At 43.5% G+C, this 27,652-nt stretch overlaps 1 protein-coding gene across 1 annotated transcript in view; it reads right to left on the bottom strand.

The window, feature by feature from the left end:
* The window catches only part of ptges3a (prostaglandin E synthase 3a (cytosolic)), a 36,784-nt gene extending 11,716 nt beyond the window's left edge, over positions 1 to 25,068 (bottom strand). Inside the window, exons 1-4 of the mRNA XM_061272728.1 lie at positions 24,909 to 25,068; positions 15,954 to 16,067; positions 15,812 to 15,881; positions 15,621 to 15,719 (exon numbers count right to left, since the gene is read on the bottom strand). Coding sequence (XP_061128712.1) covers positions 15,621 to 15,719; positions 15,812 to 15,881; positions 15,954 to 16,067; positions 24,909 to 24,910 — 285 coding nt within the window. The 5' untranslated portion in view covers positions 24,911 to 25,068. The remainder of the gene's footprint in view (positions 1 to 15,620; positions 15,720 to 15,811; positions 15,882 to 15,953; positions 16,068 to 24,908) is intronic.
* Between the last annotated feature and the right edge of the window lie 2,584 nt (positions 25,069 to 27,652).

Raw genomic sequence — 27,652 nt, 5'->3', positions numbered from 1 at the left:
ACAAGATCCGGGCAATAAACAGCTACGCCCTGCCAGTCATCAGATACCCTGCAGGAATAATAAGATGGCCAAAGGAAGAGACTCAGACCACAGATGTCAAGACACGGAAGCTCCTAACCATGCACGGAGGGTTCCACCCTAAGTCCAGCACCCTGAGACTGTACACTAGCCGCAAAGAAGGAGGCCGAGGACTACTGAGTGTGAGAGCCACTGTTCGGGATGAAACAGCCAAGATCCATGAGTACATCAAGGAAAAGGCCCGAACGGATGTCGTGCTCAGTGAATGTCTCAGACAATGGCAAACAGAGGAGGAGTGGCTAGAGACACCATCATGGGAGGACAAACCCCTACATGGGATGTACCATCGACAGATAAGTGAAGTGGCTGACATCAAGAAATCCTACCAATGGCTGGAAAAAGCTGGACTGAAGGACAGCACAGAGGCACTCATCATGGCTGCACAGGAACAGGCTCTGAACACCAGAGCAATAGAGGTCAAGATCTACCACACCAGACAAGACCCAAGGTGCAGGCTGTGCAAAGAGGCCCCTGAGACAGTCCAGCACATAACAGCAGGGTGTAAGATGCTAGCAGGGAAAGCATACATGGAACGTCATAACCAAGTGGCTGGCATAGTGTACAGGAACATCTGTGCAGAGTATGGACTGGAAGCCCCAAGTTCAAAGTGGGAAGCACCCCCTAAGGTGACAGAGAATGGGCGAGCCAAGATCCTGTGGGACTTCCAGATCCAGACTGACAAGAAGGTGATGGCGAACCAACCGGACATTGTGGTGGTGGATAAACAACAGAAGAAGGCCGTTGTAGTGGATGTAGCAATACCAAGCGATGGCAACATCAGGAAAAAAGAACTTGAGAAGCTAGAGAAATACCAGGGCCTCAAAGAAGAGCTTGAGAAGGCCTGGAAAGTGAAGGCCTCGGTGGTGCCCGTGGTCATTGGGGCACTTGGGGCAGTGACCCCCAAACTGGAGGAGTGGCTACAGCAGATTCCAGGAACAACATCAGACATCTCAGTCCAGAAGAGTGCAGTGCTAGGAACAGCCAAAATACTGCGCAGAACCCTCAAGCTCCCAGGCCTCTGGTAGAGGACCCGAGCTTGGAGTGGGAGACCACCCGCGGAGGGTGAGAGGGGAATTTTTTTTTTTTTTTTTATATATATATATATACATACATCTCAGGTATGAAGAACTGGAAAGCACCCGGGCCAGATATGATCCATGCCTACTGGATTAAGAAGCTCACTGCACTCCATGAGCGCCTAGCAGAACAAATGAACCAGCTACTTGGAACTCACCCCGAATGGTTAACTGAAGGACGCACAATCCTGATCCTGAAGGATCCCACAAAGGGTACAGTCCCATCCAACTATCGGCCAATAACCTGTCTCCCTACAACATGGAAGATCATGTCAGGCATCATAGCGGCTAAGATAAGTGTACACATGGCTCAATACATGAGCACAACACAGAAAGGCATAGGCAGCAATACCAGAGGAGCCAAACACCAGCTGCTGGTTGACGGAACAGTCGCCCGAGACTGCAAGACTCGACACACCAACCTGTGCACTGCCTGGATTGATTACAAGAAAGCCTACGACTCCATGCCACACTCATGGATCACTGAATGCTTGGAACTGTACAACATCTACAGGAACCTGAGAGCCTTCGTTGCAAACTCGATGGGACTGTGGAAAACAACCCTTGAGGCCAATTACAAGCCAATTGCACAAGTCTCCATCAAATGTGGCATATACCAAGGAGATGCTCTGTCCCCACTGCTCTTCTGCATAGGTCTGAACCCCCTCATCCAAATAATCAACAAGACTGGCTACGGATACCGACTCAAAAATGGGGCCACCATCAGTCACCTCCTATACATGGATGACAAAGTTGTATGCCAAGAGCGAGCGAGACATCGATTCACTGATCCACACAACCAGGATCTACAGCACAGACATTGGAATGTCATTCGGACTAGAGAAGTGCGGTCGCATGGTGACAAAGAGAGGGAAGGTAGTCCATACAGAAGGGGTCTCACTCCCAGAAGGAACAACAACAGACATTGAGGACAGCTACAAGTACCTTGGTATCCAACAAGCAAATGGCAACCTCGATGAAGCCACAAGGAGAGGAGCCACAGCCAAATACCTACAACGAGTAAGGCAAGTCCTCAGAAGTCAGCTAAATGGCAAGAACAAGATCCGGGCAATAAACAGCTACGCCCTGCCAGTCATCAGATACCCTGCAGGAATAATAAGCTGGCCAAAGGAAGAGACGCAGACCACAGATGTCAAGACACGGAAGCTCCTAACCATGCACGGAGGGTTCCACCCTAAGTCCAGCACCCTGAGACTGTACACTAGCCGTAAAGAAGGAAGCCGAGGACTACTGAGTGTGAGACCCACTGTTCGGGATGAAACAGCCAAGATCCATGAGTACATCAAGGAAAAGGCCCGAACGGATGACGTGCTCAGTGAATGTCTCAGACAATGGCAAACAGAGGAAGAGTGGCTAGAGACACCATCATGAGAGGACAAACCCCTACATGGGATGTACCATCGGCAGATAAGTGAAGTGGCTGACATCAAGAAATCCTACCGATGGCTGAAAAAAGCTGAAGGACAGCACAGAGGCACTCATCATGGCTGCACAGGAACAGGCTCTGAACACCAGAGCAATAGAGGCCAAGATCTACCACACCAGACAAGACCCAAGGTGTAGGCTGTGCAAAGAGGCCCCTGAGACAGTCCAGCACATAACAGCAGGGTGTAAGATGCTAGCAGGGAAAGCATACATGGAACGTCATAACCAAGTGGCTGGCATAGTGTACAGGAACATCTGTGCAGAGTATGGACTGGAAGCCCCAAGTTCAAAGTGGGAAGCACCCCCTAAGGTGGCAGAGAACGGGCGAGCCAAGATCCTGTGGGACTTCCAGATCCAGACTGACAAGATGGTGATGGCGAACCAACCGGACATTGTGGTGGTGGACAAACAGCAGAAGAAGGCCGTTGTAGTGGATGTAGCAATACCAAGCGATGGCAACATCAGGAAAAAAGAACTTGAGAAGCTAGAGAAATACCAGGGCCTCAAAGAAGAGCTTGAGAAGGCCTGGAAAGTGAAGGCCTCGGTGGTGCCCGTGGTCATTGGGGCACTTGGGGCAGTGACCCCCAAACTGGAGGAGTGGCTACAGCAGATTCCAGGAACAACATCAGACATCTCAGTCCAGAAGAGTGCAGTGCTAGGAACAGCCAAAATACTGCGCAGAACCCTCAAGCTCCCAGGCCTCTGGTAGAGGACCCGAGCTTGGAGTGGGAGACCACCCGCGGAGGGTGAGAGGGGAATTTTTATATATATATATATTAGAGGGGTAAATCGCGTGTTTTGTCACGATACAATATCGATACAAAGAACTACGATACGATATTTGCCGATATCTTAAAGCCTGCTGCGATTCATTCACAATATATCGCGGTATAGTGCTCTACGATCGATTTTTTTTTTTTTTAATAAAAAATATAGAACAATATCCTGATTTATACCAATTCATACGCAAAATCAACAAGGTACTGCAAACTCTTTATTTAGGAAATGTTGATGTATCGTTACACCCCTAATATATATATATATATGTAACGTGTAACGATCGATACACATCGATTAATCGATATAATGCTCTACGATTTATTGGCATCGATGCTAAACGTAAACATCGATTTATATCGCCGTATTTGACCTCGGACATTAGACGCGACTTTATTTTGAAATCCAGTTCATTGTTGCTTGCTTCCTCTTTCCGGGAGCACTGCGCCCGGCGTTGTTGTGTTGTGAGCAGAGCAGGCACGTGAAAGGGGAGTCGACAACTAGTACGCTGCTCCTGGGCTGGTGCTATGGCTAGTGTCCAAAAAGACGAGGAAATTTGCTCCCCTTTAGGCTTCAAGTCATTCGTTTGGAAGCACTTTGGATTCCAAAGAAAAGATGGCTCAACCGACAAGACACGTGCATTTTGTAAATCCTGCCATGCGGTGATCAAATATTCAGGGAGCACAAATCTCGCCGCACATTTAAAGAAAAAACACGACATCAAAGTTCAGTGTTAAAATAAGCACTTTGAATACTGCAATACTCTTGTAATTTCCTAAATAAAGAGTTCGCAGTACCTTGTTGATTTTGCGTATGAATTGTTATAAATCAGGATATTGTTCTATATTTTTTATTAAAAAAAAATAAAAATCGATCGTAGAGCACTATATCGCGATATATCGTGAATGAATCGCAGCAGGCTTTAAGATATCGGCAAATATCGTATCGTAGTTCTTTGTATCGATATGATATCGTATCGTGACAAAACCCCCAATTTACACCCCTAATATATATATGTGTATATATATATATATATATATATATATATATATATATATATATATATATATATATATATATATATATATATATATATATATATATATATATATATATATATATATATATACATACACACACACACACACACATACACACACACAAATACGTATACAGTCGTATGCAAAGGTTTGGGCACCCCTGATCATTTTCAAGATTTTTCTCTATAAATCATTGGTTGTTCGAATCAGCAATTTCAGTTTAATATATCATATAGCAGACAAACACAGTGATATTTGAGAAGTGAAATGAAGTTTATAGGATTTGCAGCAAGTGTGCAATCATTACTTAAACAAAAGTAGGCAGGTGCATAGATTTGGGTACCCCAACAGAAAAATGACTAATATTTAGTAGATCCGTCTTTTGCAAAAATAACAGCGTCTAAACACTTCCTATAGCTTCCAATGAGAGTCAGGATTTTGGTTGAAGGTATTTTTGACCATTCTAGTTGACAAAACATATCCAGTTCAGTCAAGTTTGCTGGTTTCCGAGCATGGACAATAATTCCACTGGCCCCCATTAAATCACACCACAGATTTTCAATAATATTCAGGTCTGGGGACTGAGATGGCCCATCCAGAACGTTGTACTTGTTCCTTTGCATGAATGCCTTAGTAGAATTTGAGCAATGTTTGGGGTCGTTGTCTTGTTGAAGTATCCAGCCCCTGCGCAATTTCAACTTTCTCACTAATTCCTGAACATTGTTCAAGAATCTGCTGATACTGACTGGAATCCATGAGACCTTCAACTTTAACAAGATTGACAGTACCCGCACTGGCCACGGAGCCCCAGAGCATGATGGAACCACCACCAAATTTGACTGTGGGTAGCAAGTGTTTGTCCTGGAATGCGGTGTTCTTCTTCCGCCATCCATAACGCCCCTTGTTATGTCCAAACAACTCTATTTTAGTTTCATTAGTCCACCTTATTCCAAAATGAAACTGGCTTGTCCTAATTTGCTTCGGCATACTTCAAGCGACTCTGTTTGTAGCATGTGCGCAGAAAAGGCCTCTGCCACATTACTCTCCCATACAGCATCTCCTTGTGCAAAGTGTGCTGAAACGATGCACAGTGTCACCATCTGCACTCAGATCGTGCTGTTGGGCTTTGGAGCTGCTCTGTGCGTTGACTTTGATTGTTCTCACCATCCTTCGGCTCTGCTTATCTAAGATTTTTCTTGGCCTGCCACTCTGCCCCTGAACTAGAACTGTGCCTGTGGTCTTCCATTTGAGTTTGAGTTTTATTCACGCAATATCCAAGACATACATGAAGCAACAAACAGTATTACGGATGCATGAAAGGTCACCCCAAGCAAGCTATTTAATAGGGGTGTAACGATTCATCGATACACATCGATTAATCGATATAATGCTCTACGATTTATTGGCATCGATGCTAAACGTAAACATCGATTTATATCGCCGTGTTTGACTTCGGACATTAGACGCGACTTTATTTTGAAATCCAGTTCATTGTTGCTTGCTTCCTCTTTCCGGGAGCAGTGCGCGGCGTTGTTGTGTTGTGAGCAGAGCAGGCACGTGAAAGGGGAGTCGACAACTAGTACGCGGCTCCTGGGCTGGTGCTATGGCTAGTGTCCAAAAAGACGAGGAAATTTGCTCCCCTTTAGGCTCCAAGTCATTTGTTTGGAAGCACTTTGGATTCCAAAGAAAAGATGGCTCAACGGTAGGGGTGTAACGATACATCGATACACATCGATTAATCGATATTATGCTCTACGATTTATTGGCATCGATGCTAAAGGTACACATCGATTTATATCGCCGTGTTTGACCTCGGACATTAGACGCGACTTTATTTTGAAATCCAGTTCATTGTTGCTTGCTTCCTCTTCCGGGAGCAGGGAGCAGTGCGCGGCGTTGTTGTGTTGTGAGCAGAGCAGGCACGTGAAAGGGGAGTCGACAACTAGTACGCGGCTCCTGGGCTGGTGCTATGGCTAGTGTCCAAAAAGACGAGGAAATTTGCTCCCCTTTAGGCTTCAAGTCATTCGTTTGGAAGCACTTTGGATTCCAAAGAAAAGATGGCTCAACGGACGAGACACGTGCAGTTTGTAAATCCTGCCATGCGGTGATCAAATATTCAGGGAGCACAAATCTCGCCGCACATTTAAAGAAAAAACACGACATCAAAGTTAAGTGTTAAAGTAAGCAATTTGTATACTACAATACTCTTGTAATTTCCTAAATAAAGAGTTTGCAGTACCTTGTTGATTTTGCGTATGAATTGTTATAAATCAGGATATTGTTCTATATTTTTTATTTAAAAAAAAAATATATCGATCGTAGAGCACTATATCGCGATATATCGTGATTAAATCGCAGCAGGCTTTAAGATATCGGCAAATATCGTATCGAAGTTCTTTACATCGATATTATAGCGTATCGTGACAAAACCCGCGATTTACACCCCTACTCAACGGACAAGACACGTGCAGTTTGTAAATCCTGCCATGCGGTGATCAAATATTCAGGGACCACAAATCTCGCCGCACATTTAAAGAAAAAACACGACATCAGAGTTCAGTGTTAAAGTAAGCACTTTGTATACTACAATACTCTTGTAATTTCCTAAATAAAGAATTTGCAGTACCTTGTTGATTTTGCGTAGGAATTGTTATTAATCAGGATATTGTTCTATATTTTTTATTTAAAAAATATATATATATCGATCGTAGAGCACTATATCGTGATATATCGTGAATGAATCGCAGCAGGCTTTAAGATATCGGCAAATATTGTATCGTAGTTCTTTGTATCGATATGATATCGTATCGTGACAAAACCCGCGATTTACACCCTTACTATTTAAAGCTTTTAATAGGGGGCCTGGTTTCCCATAAGTACCAGATATTGGCCAGATATCCTTACATTTTGGACAACATACAAATATATAATAGACAACAACAACAACCACACAAGGTACAACACACAACAAACATACGACAAGCAATAGACAGCCTCTGTATTCTGGTTACACTGGATTTGATGTAAAGTACATTTGCTATTAATAAATTAACAACTAATAAATTAACAACAGGACACAGGTGTTCATGCGATTTATAATCAGCAAATTAAACATACATTGATAGGAATTGATTTTTTAGATTTGCCTTGAAGATGGATATGGATTGCGTCCTTTTTAGTGTTTCATCAAGCTCATTCCAAATATGTGGCCCTCTGCACACAATACTAAAGCTTGTAGATTTTAGTTTCCGTTTTTTCCCAATGATTAGATTGCTATTCCTGGTGGTGTGGGTGTGGCTGGGAGTACAGATTGGGATTAGTTGACAGAGTTTATGGTTAGTCTGATACATGACGCAAGCATTCTGGAAATAGTTATGTTCAACAAGCCTCAGAAGATTGTGTTGGTGGAAGATTGTTTTAGTGGGGGCGTTAAACTCAGACTCAGATGTTATGGCACGTATGACCTTTTTCTGAAGTATCTCCAGTTTTTTAAGATGGGTTGGAAATGTGTTACACCATATAATATTGCAGTATTTTAAATGAGGTTCAAATAAGGATTTGTACAGAATAAGAAGTGCAGTGAGTGGGAGATAATGTCTCAATTTGAAGAACAAAGCCCCATATTTAGACAGTTTGATTGTGAGATCATCAATATGTTTTTTAAAGTTTAAGAGCTGACTCTTTCAATGTTTTGTCTGTTGATTTTTATGGGAGCGGAATACGATGTGGTATGTTTTATTGACATTCAGGGAGAGTTTGTTCCATTTAAACCATGTGTTTACTTTCGCTAACTCACTATTTATGATTTGTTCAAGTGTATTTGGATTTTTGTGGGAAAGAAACAAGGTTGTATCGTCAGCAAATAATACTTTATGTAGTATGGGTGAAGTATTAACAATGTCATTTATATACAAGATGAAGAGGAGCGGCCCTAAGATGGACCCTTGGGGAACTCCATAATTGATGGGTTTGTATGAAGATTTATGGTTGTTAATAGAAGCATATTGATTTCTTCCAAACAGATAGCTGCGGAACCAGTCTAACGCCAGGCCTCTATTACCATAGTGTTGTAATTTATTTATAAGAATGTCAATCGTGATGGTGTCAAAAGCTTTAGACAAGTCAAGAAAAAGCCCAATACCATATTCACCTTTATCGATTGCCTCGTAGATTTTATCAGTCAAGTCAAGTACTGCCATATACGTAGTGTTTTCCTTTCTGAAACCATACTGGGATGGGGCAATGATGTTTAGTTTGTTTAGATAGCTGTTAAGTTTATTATAAACTACTCTTTCCAAAACCTTGGAAAGAGTAGGCAAGATTGATATTGTTCTGTAGTTGCTAAGATCGTTTTTGTCTCCTGATTTAAAGACCTGTGTGATACGTGCTATTTTTGCTATTTGTGGCACTACTCCAGAGAGTAGAAACAGATTGATGCAATGTGTAAGAGGTGCAGTTATTATATTGGAGGTGCTTTTCAGAATTTTACTTGAGATACCATCTGTTCCAGCTGAGTTTGAATTCTTCGTATTCATGATTATTTTATACACTTCATCGCAGTTAGGAAGAAAGAGCCCAGGTAATTACCTGATAGGTAGTCTTTAAACGAGGCATCCTGAGGCTGACTGATTTTACTGGATATGTTGGTACCAATACAGACAAAGTAGTTATTGAATTTGTCGGCAAGACTATTATTTCTGATGATGTTGCTTGTATTAAGATCATGGTCAGGGAATACAGGAGTTTTTTTGGCTTCTGTTCAAGACCCCGTTCAGTACTCTCCAAGATTTCTTGGAATCACCCTGTGATTTGTTTATCAAGTCGGCAAAATGATTACTCTTCCGCTTTCTGATAATATGTGTAAGTTTATTTCTATAATTAATATGTGCATTTTTATTTTTATGGTTAGGTTCATTTATGTATATTTTATATAGTTTATTTTTATGCTTAATAGACTTTAATATGCCCTTAGTGATCCATGGATTGGAGTAGTTTTATTACATATGATATATTTCTCAGGAATGGTCCTTTGAATAGAGTCGGATATTTCTTTGGTTAGAGTTTCAAATGCAGCATCAACATTACTACAATCATATATTCCATACCATGTCTTGGTCTGCAGGTCCTCACCTAAACGTCGTATGGTTTCTTCATTGAGTATTTTAAAATTTTATTGAATGACGAGTAGGTGGAGGCCTAGCAGGGAGGTCAATGAATAATACAATAAGGAAATTATCAGAAATCTCAGAGTACAGTCCCAGAAGTAAGTGTGGCGTTTGTAAGATTTGTGATGAAATTATCAATAATTGACTTAGTCGAGTGAGTGACTGGTATAAACATCTATTGTGGGAAAGAAGGATGAAGAGTGTAATGTGTTTATAAAGTCATTTTTGGCTGTATCATCCTTGGAAAGATCAACATTGAAGTCGCCAAGGAGGACACAGCTTTTGTTGTTATCATTTATGGAAAATAATGCTTCCTCCGGTTTGGTCCTAAAGATTTCGAAGTCAGCGTCTGGGGGACGATAGATATACCGATAATGAGGTTCTTCCTGCTTTTCCCGCTTATTTCAACAAAAAGGGAGTCACTGTGGTTGTCTGCTATGGTAATGTCATCACAAATCCTCACGTTGTACGTGGAGGAAATATATAGGCATACGCCACCACCAGGTCTGCCACATCTGTTCTTAGTCAACAACTTATAGCCATTAAGATTTAAGATGTCAGTGTATGACCTGTCATTCAGCCAAGTTTCACTGCAGCCAATTACGTCAAACCTGCAGCCTGTGTTTGTAAGTAGAGTAACTAGATCATCATGATGTTTATTCAACCTCCTGATGTTTAAATGCAAAAAAATTATTTATATTTGTTAACTGTTTTAATTGTTCGGGAGTACTGATTACAACTTATATTTTGATGATGATCAATCCAATTTATCACCTCGTCTCCTTCACTGTCCATTTCATTAAGTGCCATGCACAGGGTAACGAGTGAGACTTACTGAGATCCAGCAGTAAAGAGACACACTTAAGACCATGGACATATACATACACTCACCCATCCCAAAGCTGGCCTGACAGACGTACACACATACACAAGAACACTGTAGACATTACCCGCTGTATTGTCACAGAGCAGACGAATAGACAATTGCTTCATCCTACCCAGTAGTATTCAGGCCAGTTCCCAAGCCAAAATGAGAGAATAAATGTATGAGAGAGGAAAAGAGAAAAGAGGGGGGCGAGTGGTGAGATGGGGGGGAGAAAGAGAGAAATAAGCCATTCATCGTCTCCAGGTTCAGTGGTTGTCATGACGACAGGGACGCTGCTTTTGGTGACGTCATCATCACGCGCCTGTGTTTACAGTTGTGGGAAGTTAGTAGACAGTTCTTCTTGGAATTGAGAATTAATGTTTCCATCTCCTCCACTCAGCCAATAAGTTGTTCGGGGGTTCCTGTACAGTTTGCCGTCGATGTAAAGTTTGTCAATGAACAGTCGAGCGGTCTTTTTGGCTTTCCTTGCCTCGGCCATGATCGGGTGAAGCAGCCTCCGTCTATTCATGATCTCCGGAGGGAACTGGTCGCCGATGGAGTAGTTGGAGCCTTTTAGCTCTCTGCCCCTCGACATGACGGCAGACTTCATCTTTGAGTCAACGACTTTAGCCACAATGGGACGGGGCGTCCTCTGTTGGTTGGTCCTAATCCTCCTGAGGCGATGTACTCTGGAGAAGCGAACAGCTCCGACGTCCTCAGGCTTCATTTTCAACTCGTTGACAAGAAATGTTTTGACAAGTTCTTCTGATCTCCGGTGAGTTTCATTTTTGGTTTCTGTAAGTCCGTGTATAACGACGTTATCCCTCATACTTCGGCACTGCAGATCAAGAATGGAGTTCGCCATGTTGACTTTGTCTCTTTGTAGTTCGGCTGTCCAATGTTTGAGGTGGTTTACTTCAGTCTGATGTGATGCATTGTCAGTCTTTAGCACCTCGATGAGTGAGTTGTTAAACTCCACTGAGTGCTTCAGTTCTTATACATCCGTAGTCAGTTGCTCAAGTAGATCAAGCTTCTTGAGTTGTAGTTTTATAGATGTTATAGACCAGGGGTGGGCAAACTACGGCCCGCGGGCCACATCCGGCCCACGGGACCGTTTAATCCGGCCCGCCAACCCTGAACAAATTGTATTATTAAACTTTTTTTTTTTGGTCATTTTGCCTGCAATGACTGCGTTTTCCCAGTAGATGGCGAAGCGCTCGCCTGCGCATTTACTACCAGAAGCCGTGTCAGAAAGCTCGGTGCACACTCACAAGTGCGTGTACGTACTCAGTAGTACGGACTTGGCGCACTCTCGCTCTATTCGTATCAGTCCCGAATTTAGAGCGTGGGCTTTGACGACAGCATTCTTATAATTCGCGCGCTGAGCTTTCAGATGCAGTTTTGCGCTAAAGCCACCCACAAACCTTCCCCTGGAATCCTTCCATTAAAATGAGTGGCCCGAAAAAAAGAAGTGAGTGCCGAATGTTAAAAAAGAGTGGCCAATTTGGCTCGACGTACGTGACGTGACGTTCAGCCACATCAACATCAACCCGTCACAGATCAAGGTAAACGGACCAACACCTCGGATCTCGCCTAAGAATTGCCACAACAAATTTTACTCCAGACTATGACGCACTAGCAAAAAAGGGAGACCAACAACACTGTTCCCACTGAAAATGAACGGGAGGCTCTCAAGTTTATTGTAAAAAAATGCATTTTGAATATGATTTGTACACATAGCAGGGATTGAAACTAGCGACCATTCTCATTTTCAAACAATGCAGGATGCTCAAGGACATTGATGCACCACCTATTTGCGACTAATCTTAACCTGTAAAGTTCTTAAGGCTTACTTTAAGGAGGTGTTTCCCGTTTCCTCACCTCTGTTACCAGGTGTTTGCGAGTTAAAACTCTGCTCTGATTTTCAGATACCCCTCACCGTGTTGCTGTTTTGATTACTTTATTTGGATGTATGCTTTCACCGATTCTTCAAGATGATATATTTGGTCAGAATGTTTGCCGTTTGATGTGATCTCATAAGATAAACATCTTTCATTAATCTGACCTGCAGGCACTGAAGTGATGGAGATTGTTATTCATAATAACAGTGTCGTATTTTATGAGAATCACTGATAGCAGTTTTCTTGTGAATTATAATTTTTTTAATGCTGTTAATAAATGCATTTGTTTTCAAAAAAATTGTTTGGAATATCCATGCTTTACTACCTACTAAAGGCCAAGATCTTTTATGCAATGACCTTTACAGGTCGCTTATATGACTTCACACAACGCCTACGTCCATCTGCTCCTGGTCCGGCCCTCCGGTCCAAATTTAGAACCCAGTTCGGCCCGCGAGTCAAAAAGTTTGCCCACCCCTGTTATAGACTCACTGATGTCAGAGATTTCCTTTTCGTTTGAGTTCGACTTGGCTCGGGTATTCATGGCCTCGGGTTTGTTGTTAGCCGTATTACAATAAAATGCGTGGATGTAGGCTTCCAAGTCCTCTAACGATTCATCAACAGGCGAATCCAGTTTGATTTAAATTCTGATAATTTGTCAAATTAGATGCAATGGCATAATTGGGAGGTTTCCTGGTATACCGTACAGCTCAGCACCTCATGTGGTCGGCCATCTTCCTTGATGATAAAATCCTAAATTTCCTCACAGTGCGGCTCGGTGGCGCACTGGGTAGCACGTCCGCCTCACAGTTAGGACGGTGCGGGTTAGATTCCACCTCCGGCCCTCCCTGTGTGGAGTTTGCATGTTCTCCCCGTGCCCGCGTGGGTTTTTTTCCGGGCACTTCGGTTTCCTCCCACATCCCAAAAACATGCTTGGTAGGCCGATTGAAGACTCCAAATTGTCCCTAGGTGTGAGTGCGAGTGCAAATGGTTGTTTGTCTCTGTGTGCCCTGCGATTGGCTGGCAACCGGTTCAGGGTGTCCCCCGCCTACTGCCCGATGACGGCTGGGATAGGCTCCAGCACTCCCGCGACCCCCGTGGGGACTAAGCGGTTCAGAGGATGGGTGGATGGGTGGATGGGTGGATGGGTGGATGGATGGATGGATGGATGGATGGATGGATGGATGGATGGATGGATGGATGGATGGATGGATGGATGGATGGATGGATGGATGGATGGATGGATGGATGGATGGATGGATGGATGGATGTTCCTCACAGTGCAAACTGACAGCTGAAATCTCTGAGCTAGCTTTTTGTATCCTTCCCCTAAACCATGACCTTGAACAATCTTTGTTTTCAGGTCATTTGTCAGTTGTTTTGAGGCTCCCATGTTACCACTCTGCAGAGAAGATGCAAGGAGGAGAACAACTTGCAACTGGCCACATTAATTACCCTGAACTGGAGGTGTTTTGTAAAGAAGAATACCGTAATTTTCGGACTATAAGTCGCACCGAAGTATAAGTCGCACCAGCCATAAAATGCCCAAAACTGCGAAAGAAAAACATATATAAGTCGCTCTGGAGTATAAGTCGCATTTTGGGGGGCAATTTATTCGACAAAATCCAACACCAAGAACAGACATGAACGAACAACAACAGGCTAAACGATACGGTATGCTAACGTGACAAACACAAACGAGGAGCTGAGAAGGGGCCTGACGTAACATTCAGTTATTTAAAAAAAACTATTACATAAATAACACGTTTATAAAACCATCTGTGTCACTCCAATTCATTAAATCCATCGATCGTTTTTTGTCAACAATGCCGTGTGCCGCGCCGCAGTTCAAATTATTCCACAGGCCGATACAACGATATATAAACTATATTTCAAATAACTATCACTAGAGATGCACCGATCCGACTTTTTCAGTTTCGATACCGATACCGATGCCGTGACTTTGCGTATCGGTCGATACCCGATACCGATCCGATATTATGGTTGACTTAACAAGCTACATAACTCTACATGTGGAACAGAAAAGACCAAAGGCAATGGCATCAGGCAGACTACACAGTTCTTTGCTCTAAATTAGGGGTGTCCAAACTAACGGTCCAGTTTTTATTGGCCCGCAGCAAATTCTGAAAACATAATTGAATATGGCCCGCACAAGAAGCTTGAGCTCAGCTTCTCAGTTTCCACACTAGATGGAGCCCGGCACACAAAGCGTTTAACGTCCCATTAACACCCCCCCGGAAGATAAGCGAACACGCAGCGTTTGACATCACTTCAAACACGCTCCATGCGACCGCAATGCTCTCGTATCAGACGCTTGCTCGATCACCTGCTCGTTTGCTGTCTGTCACAATGTACCCTACACAAATCCGAAACATTTGTTGCGGCTCCGAGTCACGACGAGGGGCAAGTTTTGGTTTCCAAGGGTGTTTTTATTCCTCTTCAACGTCTCTCCCATACAGAGCCGCCTCTTTCCCGTGCGCGCACGGAGCGCGGTGGTGCGTTTACGGGCAGTCGGAGAAATCAACGCCAACAAAAAAAAATTACATCCAGCCTAGTTAAGACCATACCAAAGACTATAAAAATGGGACCCATTGCCTCCCTGCGTGTGTGACGATCATTGGGACTTAAAAAAAAAAAAAAATAAATAAATAAAAAAAATTTAAAATTCATAAAAATTGGGTGCGTATTATACATGGGTACAAGCTTTTTTCCAGCATCAGCATGCCATTTTTAGGGTGCGTATTATACGTGGGGGCGCACTACACACGGAAAAAAACGGTAGTTTAAATAACTATCACATGAACAACATTATCAAACCATTTGTGTCACTCCAAATCATTAAATCCATCGATCAAATTTCTCATCCTTTATGTCATCCTGGTGACAGAGGACATGATTTTTTCTCTCTATTTTTCATGTTTTGAATATGTTCAAGATAAAGATATCAAAGCATGTGAAGTGATCAACTATACTAAAAATAACATTTGAAGTGGTCAACTATACTTGTAAGTAAGTGATGTGTTAATGAGCAAGTAAAAATTGGTGAAAAAAAACATATATACGCCGCTCCTGAGTATAAGTCGCCCCCCCCACCCAAACGAGGAAAAAAAACTGCGACTTATAGTCCGAAAATTACGGTAGTCAAAATACCTTCAACTAGAATCAGACTCTCATTGGAACCAGTGAGAGCAAATTGCATCGGACTCCAGAGGTTGAACTGACTTAGAGAACAACTTAAAGTTTCCCAGCATTACCCTTGTCTTATCTTTGGTCAGTCGAGGCCAGGCCTTGCCCGTCTCAGCTTTTCGTAAACAACACATCACAGACCGGTCAGTGCGTCTGTGTTTAGAGTCCTGTATAATGACAAAGACACAAGCTTGGAATTCTGCAACACATTTAGTACATGGCCCAAGATCCGCACACTACATAAATGTGACACGCTCACTTTTGGCTCAATCTCCCCAAAAAGTTCCACAGTATTCTGATGTTTGATGTTATTTGTTCCACTGGCACAGCTGCGTTAGAATGACAATAAATTACTATAATAAAATAAAATCAACACTTGGCAGAAAGTAGAAAAGACTCACCTGAAATCAAGTATAGTCTTGTTAAAACGCACATGCACGTCTTTACTGTCTTCCACGCAGAACTCTATAAAGACAGAGTCCCGTCGGTCGTACCATCTGGCTGTTGCAGGCTGCCTGTATTATCCGCCCCCCCAGCCACACACACAAACATTAATAAGTCATTGCATGTGCATTGCTTTTTAGTATCAACCACAACTAACCAAACTAATTTAACCACATACAAGTATTTCTCTTGCTATGATCAATTGGGACAATAATACATTTACCAATGCCAGTGTCTAAAGCACTATGACCAAAGCACTTCCTCTTTTTTTGATATTGCAATATTGTCAGTGATTTTGGCAAAAACAAAAGTAGGTTATCAATTTTGCGCTACAAGTGGACCTATTCAACAGATGAACATCACTAACAAATTCATACTGTACAGAACAAAATAGAATAGAACTATTTGATGGGGGAGAAATTTTGTTTTGTTTGTTTTTAGAGTCGTGAATTCATCGTTGGCTGGAAAAAAAAAAACTTGTCTCGGTTGTTTGCTCATCAAATGTTTCACTAAAAAGAGCTGTTACATCAGTAAATCAGCATGGAGACGTGATTAAATGATTTTGTCCCAAATTTGTGCGTCTGGACATTACCATGTGAGACAGTCCTGTATATACATATACAGTGCCTTGCGAAAGTATTCGGCCCCCTTGAACCTTTCAACATTTCGCCACATTTCAGGCTTCAAACATAAAGCTATAAAATTTTAATTTTTTGTCAGAAATCAACAAGTGGGACACAATCGTGAAGTGGAACGAAATTTATTGGGTAATTTAAACTTTTTTAACAAATAAAAAACTGAAAAGTGGGGCGTGCAATATTATTCGGCCTCCTTGCGCTAATACTTTGTAGCGCCAGCTTTTCCTGCAATTACAGCTGCAAGTCGCTTGGGGTATGTCTCTATGAGTTTTTCACATTGAGAGACTGGAATTCTTGCCCATTCTTCCTTGCAAAACAGCTCGAGCTCAGTGAGGTTGGATGGAGAGCATTTGTGAACAGCAGTCTTCAGCTCTTTCCACAGATTCTCGACAGGTCTGGACTTTGACTTGGCCATTCTAACACCTAGATACGTAAAATTTGTGAACCATTCCATTGTAGATTTGGCATTATGTTTTGGATCATTGTCCTGTTGGAAGATAAATCTCCATCCCAGTTTCAGGTCTTTTGCAGACTCCAACAGGTTTTCTCCAAGAATGGTCCTATATTTGGCTCCATCCATCTTCCCATCAATTTTAGCCATCTTCCCTGTCCCTGCTGAGGAAAAGCAGGCCCAAACCATGACGCTGCCACCACCATGTTTGACAGTGGGGATGGTGTGTTCTGGGTGATGAGCTGTGTTGCTTTTACGCCAAACATATTGTTTTGCATTGTGGCCAAAAAGTTCGATTTTGGTTTCATCTGACCAGAGCACCTTCTTCCACATGTTTGGTGTGTCTCCCAGGTGGCTTGTGGCAAACTTTAAACGAGACTTTTTATGGATATCTTTGACAAATGGCTTTCGTCTTGCCACTCTTCCATAAAGGCCAGATTTGTGCAGCGCACGACTGATTGTTGTCCTATGGACAGACTCTCCCACCTCAGCTGTAGTTATCTGCAGTTCATCCAGAGTGATCATGGGCCTCTTGGCTGCATCTCTGATCAGTCTTCTCCTTGTTTGAGATGAAAGTTTGGAGGGACGGCCGGGTCTTGGTAGATTTGCAGTGGTCTGATACTCCTTCCATTTCAATATAATTGCTTGCACAGTGCTCCTTGAGATGTTTAAAGCTTGGGAAATCTTTTTGTATCCAAATCCGGCTTTAAACTTCTCCACAACAGTATCTCGGACCCGCCTGGTGTGTTCCTTTGTCTTGATGGTTCTCTCTGCGCTTTAAACAGAACCCTGAGACTATCAAAGAGCAGGTGCATTGATACGGAGACTTGATTACACACAGGGGCATTCTATTTATCATCATCAGTCATTTAGGACAACATTGGATCATTCAAAGATCCTCACTGAACTTCTGGAGTGAGTTTGCTGCACTGAAAGTAAAGGGGCCGAATAATATTGCACGCCCCACTTTTCAGTTTTTTATTTGTTAAAAAAGTTTAAATTATCCAATCAATTTCGTTCCACTTCACGATTGTGTTCCACTTGTTGTTGATTCTTGACAAAAAAATACAATTTTATATCTATGTTTGAAGCCTGAAATGTGGCAAAATGTTGAAAGGTTCAAGGGGGCCGAATACTTTCGCAAGGCACTGTACATACGTGTGTATATACATACGTGTGTATATACATACGTGTATATACATACGTGTATATACATACACATACCTCAAAAAAATTAAAGGAACACTTTGAACACATTAGATTTCAATGGTGGGAAAAAAAAAAGTTGGATATCTACACTGATATGGACAGTTTAATGTCTCAGGAACAAAAGGATGCCATATCTTTTGATGGAAATAAAAGTTTCCAGCCTACAGAGGGCTCAGTATATAGACACCCCAAAAATCAAAGTGAAAAAATGATGTGGCAGGCTCGTCCATTTTGCCTAAATTCAATTTCTGCAACTCAAAATTCTTCTCAATATCTTGTGTGGCCCCCCCCAGAGCTTGTATGCATGCTTGACAACGTCACGGCATGCTCCTAATGAGACGACGAATGGTGTCTTGTGAGCACTGTGTCCCACCTCCACACCCCTTTTTCTTGTCTTCCGGGTTAGAGCAACGCTGGCGTCTGGACTGTTGACTGCCGCTTCTACCCCGAAAACCGTGTCCGCTATTTGTTTGTCCCCCGTCTGTTTTGTGTTTTCCCGTTTTAAGTGTGCTCGTTTCTTGTTTTCTTTTATTTTCTCGCCTTTTCTCCTGCCCACCGCGTATCTTTGGAGCTCTGCTCGCACTTCTTCGATCCCGCTCCCTCTGACTACGAGCTACGCTAGCCAGCTAGCCAACCCACCACCGGACCCTACTACCTCCCGGCTCTGAGCCTGTAACTGCTTGCTCTTGGCTCGGCAAGCGGCTCCAACCCAACTTGCTGGCCACTTGGCCGGCGTCCTCGGGGGGAGCACCCGCTCGCTGCGAGCTCGCCGGTCGTGGCTCGGCTGTGGGCCGCCATGACACACTGGGGCGTGCCGTTTGCACGGGTACAGTCGGGATTGACCAACACCACCACCCACTCCACCAACATCACGACTCGGTCCACTGCTGCTTCCATGCATTTCACTGCCTACAAACTTCTAGTTAACCAGCTACTAGCCATTTCTACCATTTTATCTGGATTATTCCCTGCTGCTTTCACGTCTCATCTCCTGCATGAACTATCACTTCTGCTTCTCCGGCCTTCCATTCCACTAACTTCTCGTCCATTTGTCTACACTGCTGCTGATCTTCATCATTTCAACAATAATCACCGTCTCCCTGCTGCTGCTGCCTCAGCTGCCAGCAAGGCCGCTACATCCACCGTAGCTCCGGACTATCTTTTAAACGACATTTCCCTGATGGCTCACCCATCCCCTCTTTCTGGACTAACTCTCGCCCCCCCGTCACCCCCACCTTCCGTACTGTGAACTTCAACAATCTCCGCTCCCCCACCCCCGCTCCTTCATCCATCTCCCTTGCACTGCTGAACTGTCGCTCCCTCTCCAACAAATCACTAGTTATTTTCGAACTAATATTGGACAATAATTTGGATCTGCTCCTTCTCTGTGAAACATGGCAACAGCCTCTGGACTATTTTTCTCTCAACCAAGCCACTCCGTCTAACTACAGCTACATCGCCAAACCCCGCCTCTCTGGGCGAGGAGGTGGTATCGCTGTTTTCCATAAGCGGTCCCTATCAATCACTGGATTGGACCTCAACCTCCCATCTATTTCATCCTTTGAATATCTCGCTTTTTCCCTCCCCAACTCTACTACTGCCGTTTTATCTACCGCCCCCCCAAGTCACATCCGTCTTTTCTCTCTGAACTCTCTGAACTTCTCACCATCGTATCCTCAGTCTCCTACCGCCTCCTACTAATCGGTGATTTCAACATCCACATCGACCAGCCAACTGCTCCACTGACATCTGACTTCATCTCCGTTCTGGAATGCTTTCATCTCACCCAGCACATCACCTTCCCCACCCACACCAAAGGGCACACCCTGGATATAGTATGCTCCTCCTTTCCACTCACATCCAGCCCCCGTCCTCTCACCTTTCCACTGTCAGATCATCTCTGCATCCTCTTCTCCGCCCCTCTACCCTCGCCTCATAAATCCACAAAGCGCACCATCTCCTACCGCAACATCAAGACTGTAAACCCAATCACGCTTTGCCAGCTCTTATCCTCTGCTCTTCCCTCCGACCCCACTTCTTCCTCCCCTGATGACCTTGCCACCACGCTCAACAACATCCTTTCTGACTCCCTTGATTCCCTAGCCCCCTGGAAAACTTCCTCTGTTACATTCACTAACTCTGCCCCTTGGTACACACCGGAACTCCGCACCATGAAACAAACTGGCCGTCAACTGGAACGCCTCTACAAAAAAACCCGCCTCACCGTCCATGCCGAAACCTTTGAACAACACATCTCCTCCTACCGTGACGCTCTTCTTGCTGCCAAATCTGCTTACTTCTCATCTCTCATTAATAACACCAACCGAAACCCCCGCATACTCTTCTCCACCATCAACAAATTGCTCCAGCCACCGGTCACCAAGCCACCCTCCTCACCCGCCCTCTGTAACTCCTTCCTTGTCAACTTCAACAACAAAATCGCCCAAATCAACAGTTCTCTGACCGACATCATCAATAACTCCTCCTCCCCTGCCCTCCTGCCCCCACTTCCTGACCGCCCGCCCTTTCCCTCTCTCACTGCCTTCTCCCTTGTTGACTCCTCCACTATCCTAGACATCATTACCTCATCCAAGACAACCACCTGCTCTCTTGACCCTCTTCCAACGACCTTAACTAAGGCCTGCCTCCCTGTCCTCCTCCCCCACCTCACCACCCTTTTTAATCAGTCTTTATCCCTTGGTCACTTTCCCGCTGTCTATAAACTTGCAGCCATCACCCCCATTCTCAAAAAGCCCACCTTGGACCCACTCAACCTCTCCAACTACCGTCCCATCTCCAACCTTTCATTCCTTTCCAAAACCCTTGAACGCATTGTCTCCGCCCAACTCCACACCCATCTCCAGTCCAACAACCTCTATGAACCCTTCCAGTCCGGATTCCGCCCACTTCACAGCACTGAAACAGCTCTAGTTAAAGTCACCAACGATCTCCTCATTTCTGCAGACTCTGGTGCCCTCAACATCCTACTACTACTTGACCTTAGCGCAGCCTTTGACACTGTGAACCATTCCATCCTCCTCCAAAGGCTGCGCCAACTAGGTGTTGAGGGCACTGCACTCGACTGGCTCACCTCCTACCTCACCAACAGAAACCATTTCATCTCTCTCTCCGGTCACACATCCATCCTCTCCCCAGTTACACAAGGGGTCCCCCAAGGCTCAGTTCTTGGCCCCCTCCTATTCATCTGCTACCTCTTTCCCCTTGGTACTGTCATCCGCAAACTCAATCTGGACTTCCACTGCTACGCTGATGACACCCAGATCTATATACGTACGACACCAACCCGTAACCCTTCCCTCACTCATTTTGAAACCTGCATCTCTACAATAAAAGCATGGCTGACCCACAACTTTCTCAAACTCAACAGTGACAAAACAGAGCTCCTCCTCATAGGCACTAAATCCTCCCTTAATAAAACTGGATCCATCACACTCACCATTGACTCCTCAAACATCACTCCTTCCCCTCTGGCACGCAATCTTGGCATTATTTTTGACCCCACACTGTCCTTTCAACCTCATGTTAGCTCAGTTGTCAAGACCTCCTACTTCCACCTCCGACGCATCGCTAAAATCCGGCACTGCCTTTCTCTCCCTGCCGCTGAATCTCTCATCCACGCCTTCATCTCATCCCGGCTTGACTACTGCAACTCCCTTCTCACTGGAATCACTGCTCACTCACTCCATAGACTTCAACTAGTCCAAAACTCTGCTGCCCGCCTCCTTACCCACACCCGGTCCCGTGAACACATCACTCCTGTTCTCCACTCTCTTCACTGGCTCCCTATGAAGGAGCGTATCATCTTCAAGATACTCCTCCTCACCTTCAAAGCCCTTCACCACCTGGCTCCCACTTACCTATCCGACCTCCTTGTCCCCTACTGCCTCAACCGTCCCCTCCGATCCTCCAATACTTCACGTTTGACAGTCCCAAAATCCAAACTCAAATCCTTCGGTGACAGAGCCTTCTCCTGCACATCACCCCGACTCTGGAACTCTCTCCCCCAGTCTGTCTGTGACTCACCCACACTTCCCATATTTAAGTCCCGTCTAAAAACATACCTCTTCTCCCAAGCTTATGACCTCCCCTACCCATAACTGCTTTCCTCCTCTTAAGTTTATCCGATTGTTTCCTCCTCCCCCCCCCCCCCCTGTATGTCTTTGCATTGTTCCCTGTAAGCGTCTTTGGGTTCTTGAAAAGCGCTATACAAATATAATGAATTATTATTATTATTAGATGTCGATAAAGGGAAAATTATAATGCAATATCTCTTTTTTTTCCTTTCTTTTTATGTTTTATTGTACTATGGAGTTATCATTTTCTGTATTTTTACTTTTTTCTTGTATTTCTTTAATGTTCAAAAAATAAAAATTAAAAATTAAAAAAAATTAAAAAATGTCCTCCCAGATCTGTCTAAGGCAGACATGGCAAACTACGGCCCGCGGGCAACATCCGGCCCACGGGGCCGTTTAATCTGGCCCGCCAAACCTGAATAAATTGTGTATTATTTTTTGGGGGGTCATTTTGCCTGCAATTACTACCGTTTTTTTCCATGTATAATGCGCCCCCATGTGTAATACGCACCCTAAAAATGGCATGTTGATGCTGGAAAAAAGCCTGTACCCATGTATAATACGCACCCAAATTTTGACTCCTACTTAAGTCCGTGAACGTATAATTATTTCAGAAAAAATATCATCTTTGGGAACAACCGGATGTTATTCTGCCGGTCAGTATCACTGCGCATGCGCTAGCATACTCAATAGCGAAGAAATGTTTCGGATTTGTGTAGGGTACATTGTGACAGCAAACGAGCAGGTGATCTAGCAAGCGTCTGATACGAGAGCATTGTGTTTGAAGTGAACAGCAGAGAAGAAAGCGCATCTGTAATGGCGGCCTCTGTATGATATCCGGATTTAAAAAAAATTATAAAAGAAAATAAAGAATAGATTGAGGTGACACAGGAAGGGAGGGGCGACGCAAACAGAAACTATGGCAACCTAGACACATAGCAAAACTGGGGACGAGACATGACAAATCTCCCTCGAAATAAAACTTGAAATCACCTTTCTTCTTGTTTGTCAATCGCGCATCGCATTCAGCCATCCTGCCCAACACACTTAGTCAGTAAAATTCATAATTGACGACACATCGTTTGATGCGATGGTGCAATCCTTGATGGTGTGTTATTGTCAAATATTGTTTGTTTTTTAATCTCCATCGCGGACCGGACGTCATACCGAGGCAGTATCACTGCGCATGTGCACTATGGATCCGATAGTCCTCTTCTCTTCTTGACTGACAATGAACGTGATAGTTTAATACAATCAGCAAATAACAAAATGCCTATTACAGGTAATATTTTATTTCACAACACTTTGCCTTGTTCCTTTCGTCTCTGCTGTTCACTTCAAACACGCTCCATACGACCGCAATGCTCTCGTATCAGACGCTTGCTCGATCACCTGCTCGTTTGCTGTCACAATGTACCCTACACAAATCCGAAACATTTGTTGCGGCTCCGAGTCAGGACGAGGGGCAAGTTTTGGTTTCCAAGGGTGTTTTTACTGATTGCGGTGGTGCCTTTATGGGCAGTCGGAGAAATCAACGGCAACAAAAAAACTTACATCCAGCCTAGTTAAGACCATACCAAAGACTATAAAAATGGGACCCATTGCCTCCCTGCGTGTGTGACGATCATTGGGACTTAAAAAAAAAAAAAAATGGGTGCGTATTACGTATACATGGGTACAGGCTTTTTTCCAGCATCAACATGCCATTTTTAGGGTGCGTATTATACATGGGGGCGCATTATACACGGAAAAAAGTCTCCTTTGTAATATATACTCCTTGTAGCCTGTACCCAAAAAGAGGAGTTTCTTTGCATCGAGGTTTATGCAAAGAGCTCACGTAATTATATTGTTGCTTTTTGGTCAATTAATGAGTATTCCGTCTGTACGACTGGTCTTTGAACGCACCCCGCTTCAATGGCAGAACGCGGATGAATTTAAAGACATCAAATGAGAATAATCCTTTATAAAAATCAAAATTGACTGACGCAAACGTGAGTTCTTCATGTTTTTATTGAAAACAACGTAGTGCTGACGCCGTACGACGCCGTACGACATCGGTTTTCGCTTTCCAAATAAGGTGTGCGCGCTCCCGCGGCAGGGGGAACAAAATCTCACGGGGGAACCAAATCAAGCACAACACCTGTTACGGCGAAATAAACCATCGTTCTACTGTCAGACATTGTTGTTTAACGTTACGAGCCAGTCCTGACACTTAACACTTCCGCTCGTGAGCACGATTCTTTAAATTTGATAGAATGACGTTAGCTTGATAGCTAAGGTGAAGGCACTACATTTAGAACAAATCGACGACGAAACAAAACTTTGTTGGACCGTTCAATTTGTTGAGTTATGCATGGACTATTTTGTGCTTCTTCATTTTGTCCCGAAAGACACGTGTGTTTATTATGAATACACAAATGCGGCTGATCATGTGCAGCCTTATTATCTACTTGACCCGCAATGTGCACAAAGACTGATTGCCGTAAGCAATGTCACCTATAAAGTAAACACAACACTTACATTTTCTCTGTGTTTGCAATATAACTCCCTCGTCGAACAGTGGTATCGACAAAAAGCAATAAACGTCTAGTTGTGAAGCCTAGCAACAAGATAAGCGAGACATAAATCGCTAACTGGTTCCAAATATCGCGTAGTTTTGGTATTCTCGCGTGAGGTGCTTTTTGTGCCAGTTTGTGCCACTTCGCGGTCGTCACCATAGGTATCTATGTAATACGTCGCAATTGGTAGATTATGCGTCAGAATATCCGCCATCTTGTAGATTGCATTGAGCAATGATGCCGCTTTACTGTTGTGCTTGTTGCACAAACATTCATGAATATACAGCGTGGGATTGTTTTATTTCTGTGTTTAGTAGATATAAAATCAACTTGCATCTATCCATTTTGATGTTCCTTGACGGCAGTGTTGTGAAAGTTCATTTTCCACAGGAATTTGTAGCCAGGTGATGCAATCACCCTGTAATCTCAAATACAAGAGAAAATTGCTTGAATTGTCGTTTTCTTTAACAAATTGAAACAGAAACATGACTATGGTCCACAATGTGCAAACACAAACAATCTGCTGTAGGTGCCACACTGAGACAGGAATCTAAGGATGTACAAACAATGTACAAAACATTTGAAGTAACATATTTTCTTTAACTTTTTGTTTTTAGTGAATGTATTATTTCTTAACTTGTTTGCTCCAAGAACCAGAAAACGCTTAAATTTGAGACATAAAATTGCAAAGGGTACAAAGCCCAAATAAATTACTAAAACAATAAATTAAAAAACAATTTCATTAAGAGTAATTCGTGTTCCAACGCCATTGAGAGCACTACAACTCCTCCTAAAATTTCTGAACGCTCTCATAGCATGATACCTTATCCGTTGCCCTTTGACAAGAAGGGGAGAGTGGGGATGCCCGTCGCGCGACATAAGTTTACATCGACTCCATAAACACGTTGCATTTTAAAGACGCTTGAGCCGTGCGACAGTTTGTGGCGGGGGTTACCAAATCAATTTTCTCCTGCTTAATTAAGCCTTGTTTAGAGTGTGTGTAGCAGGGGTTTATTTTGAAGTCTAAAGATGTGTCACGGGCAGATGGTGGAAATGGAGCAGGGCGACCAAGTGCAGCTTGGACCAGGGTTTATTGACGAACTCAAAAGATACTGACATAACTTACTGACAAAATCAACAACAGGAACCGAACCGTGAGACGTGAGACGTGAGACGTGAGACGTGAGACGTGAGACGTGAGACGTGAGACGTGAGACGTGAGACGTGAGACGTGAGACGTGAGACGTGAGACGTGAGACGTGAGACGTGAGACGTGAGACGTGAGACGTGAGACGTGAGACGTGAGACGTGAGCCAAAACATACAGGGTGGCATTGCCATGACAGCAGCAAATGCATGCAATGCTCCGACAGCGAGTGGCACACAAACAGAACTTAAATACAACACAGGTAACAAGAGGCAGGTGAGTATGATTACACTAATCATGGGCATACAGGAAGGGAGGGGCGAGCACACAGACACACAGAGACGATGACAATCTACACACATAACAAAACTGGGGACGAGACATGACAAGGTGTACTCAGACCTGATTGTGTGGTCCACTTTAAACGGACCAGAGTTCGATTGTAACGCTGGTCTGGACTTTTTGTGCAGGTGTGAATACAGGCAAACGAATCCTGGGGCGGATTAAAGAAACAGACCGAGACCCACTTTTTAAGGCTTGTGCGGGTCTTGCTGATTCAATGTTTCTGAGAAGTGTTCAATCCATCTGGCATTTTGCTTTTCTTCAAATGTTAATGTCTTTCCCTGTTTGTTCTTGATCAGGGCACTGTTTGTGTTGGAGTTCTTGGAGCCAGATAGCTCTTTTCACAATTTTATAAAGTGTCCTTGTATTCTTATTTGCTGCTTCCTGTGCTTCATGACCATTATGCTCACACCACTGCTTCTTGTCTTTCTTGCTGTTTATTTTTACATGTTTATCCAGTGCTTGGTATTTGTCAGTTGTTCTTTACCTCTGTTCTATATTTATGCCTTGGTCACTTTCATCTCTTGCAGCTTTCCTTTGATTGATCATCGCCCAGGTTTCTTCAGTATTCCACCTTTCTTTGAATTTTGCTCTTCTTTTGCCAATGGTCTCTTCGGCAGACTCTTTTATTGCTTCACTGAAAGTTTGCCAGATTACTTCAATGTCTTCACTCTGTCGAAGCAGTTCAAATCTGTTTGTAATTTGATCTTGAATTCTGTGGAAGTCTTGGGGTTCTTCAGCTTTTCAAGCTGATAGTCTTGACGGTTGCTTCTTCGGCAATTTCTTCAGTTTCGATTTTAGTTTTACACAGACCAGGTAGTAATCAGTGTAAATGTCTGTTCCTCTGCAGGCTTTGACATGTTGCAGTGATGACTGCCATTTCTTGGAAATGCACATGGAGTTGATTTCATACAGAGTTCTTCCATCTGGAGATCGCCAGGTCTTTTTGTGTATTTCTTGGTGCTTGAAAAAGGTATTTCCAATTGTGTGCACCACAAAACTGAATTACTCTCTTACCATTGTCATTGGTTTTTGCTGCCGAGCCAAATGGACAAATTGTGAACTCTACCTCTTCTATCTTTGTTAATTAGAGTATTCATGTCACCAATGAGGAAGAGTAGATCATGGCTTGATAGTCATGTACCGTTTCTTGTAATTTTCCATAGAATTTGTCTTTATCATCTTCATCTGAATCTTCAGTCAGTTGGTGCATTGATT

The sequence above is a fragment of the Syngnathus typhle genome, linkage group LG2 (assembly GCF_033458585.1).
Source record: "Syngnathus typhle isolate RoL2023-S1 ecotype Sweden linkage group LG2, RoL_Styp_1.0, whole genome shotgun sequence".
In the NCBI taxonomy this organism is placed as follows: domain Eukaryota; kingdom Metazoa; phylum Chordata; class Actinopteri; order Syngnathiformes; family Syngnathidae; genus Syngnathus; species Syngnathus typhle.
The sequence above is the reverse complement of the archived record's forward strand: the minus strand, read 5'-3'. Positions and strand labels throughout refer to the sequence as shown.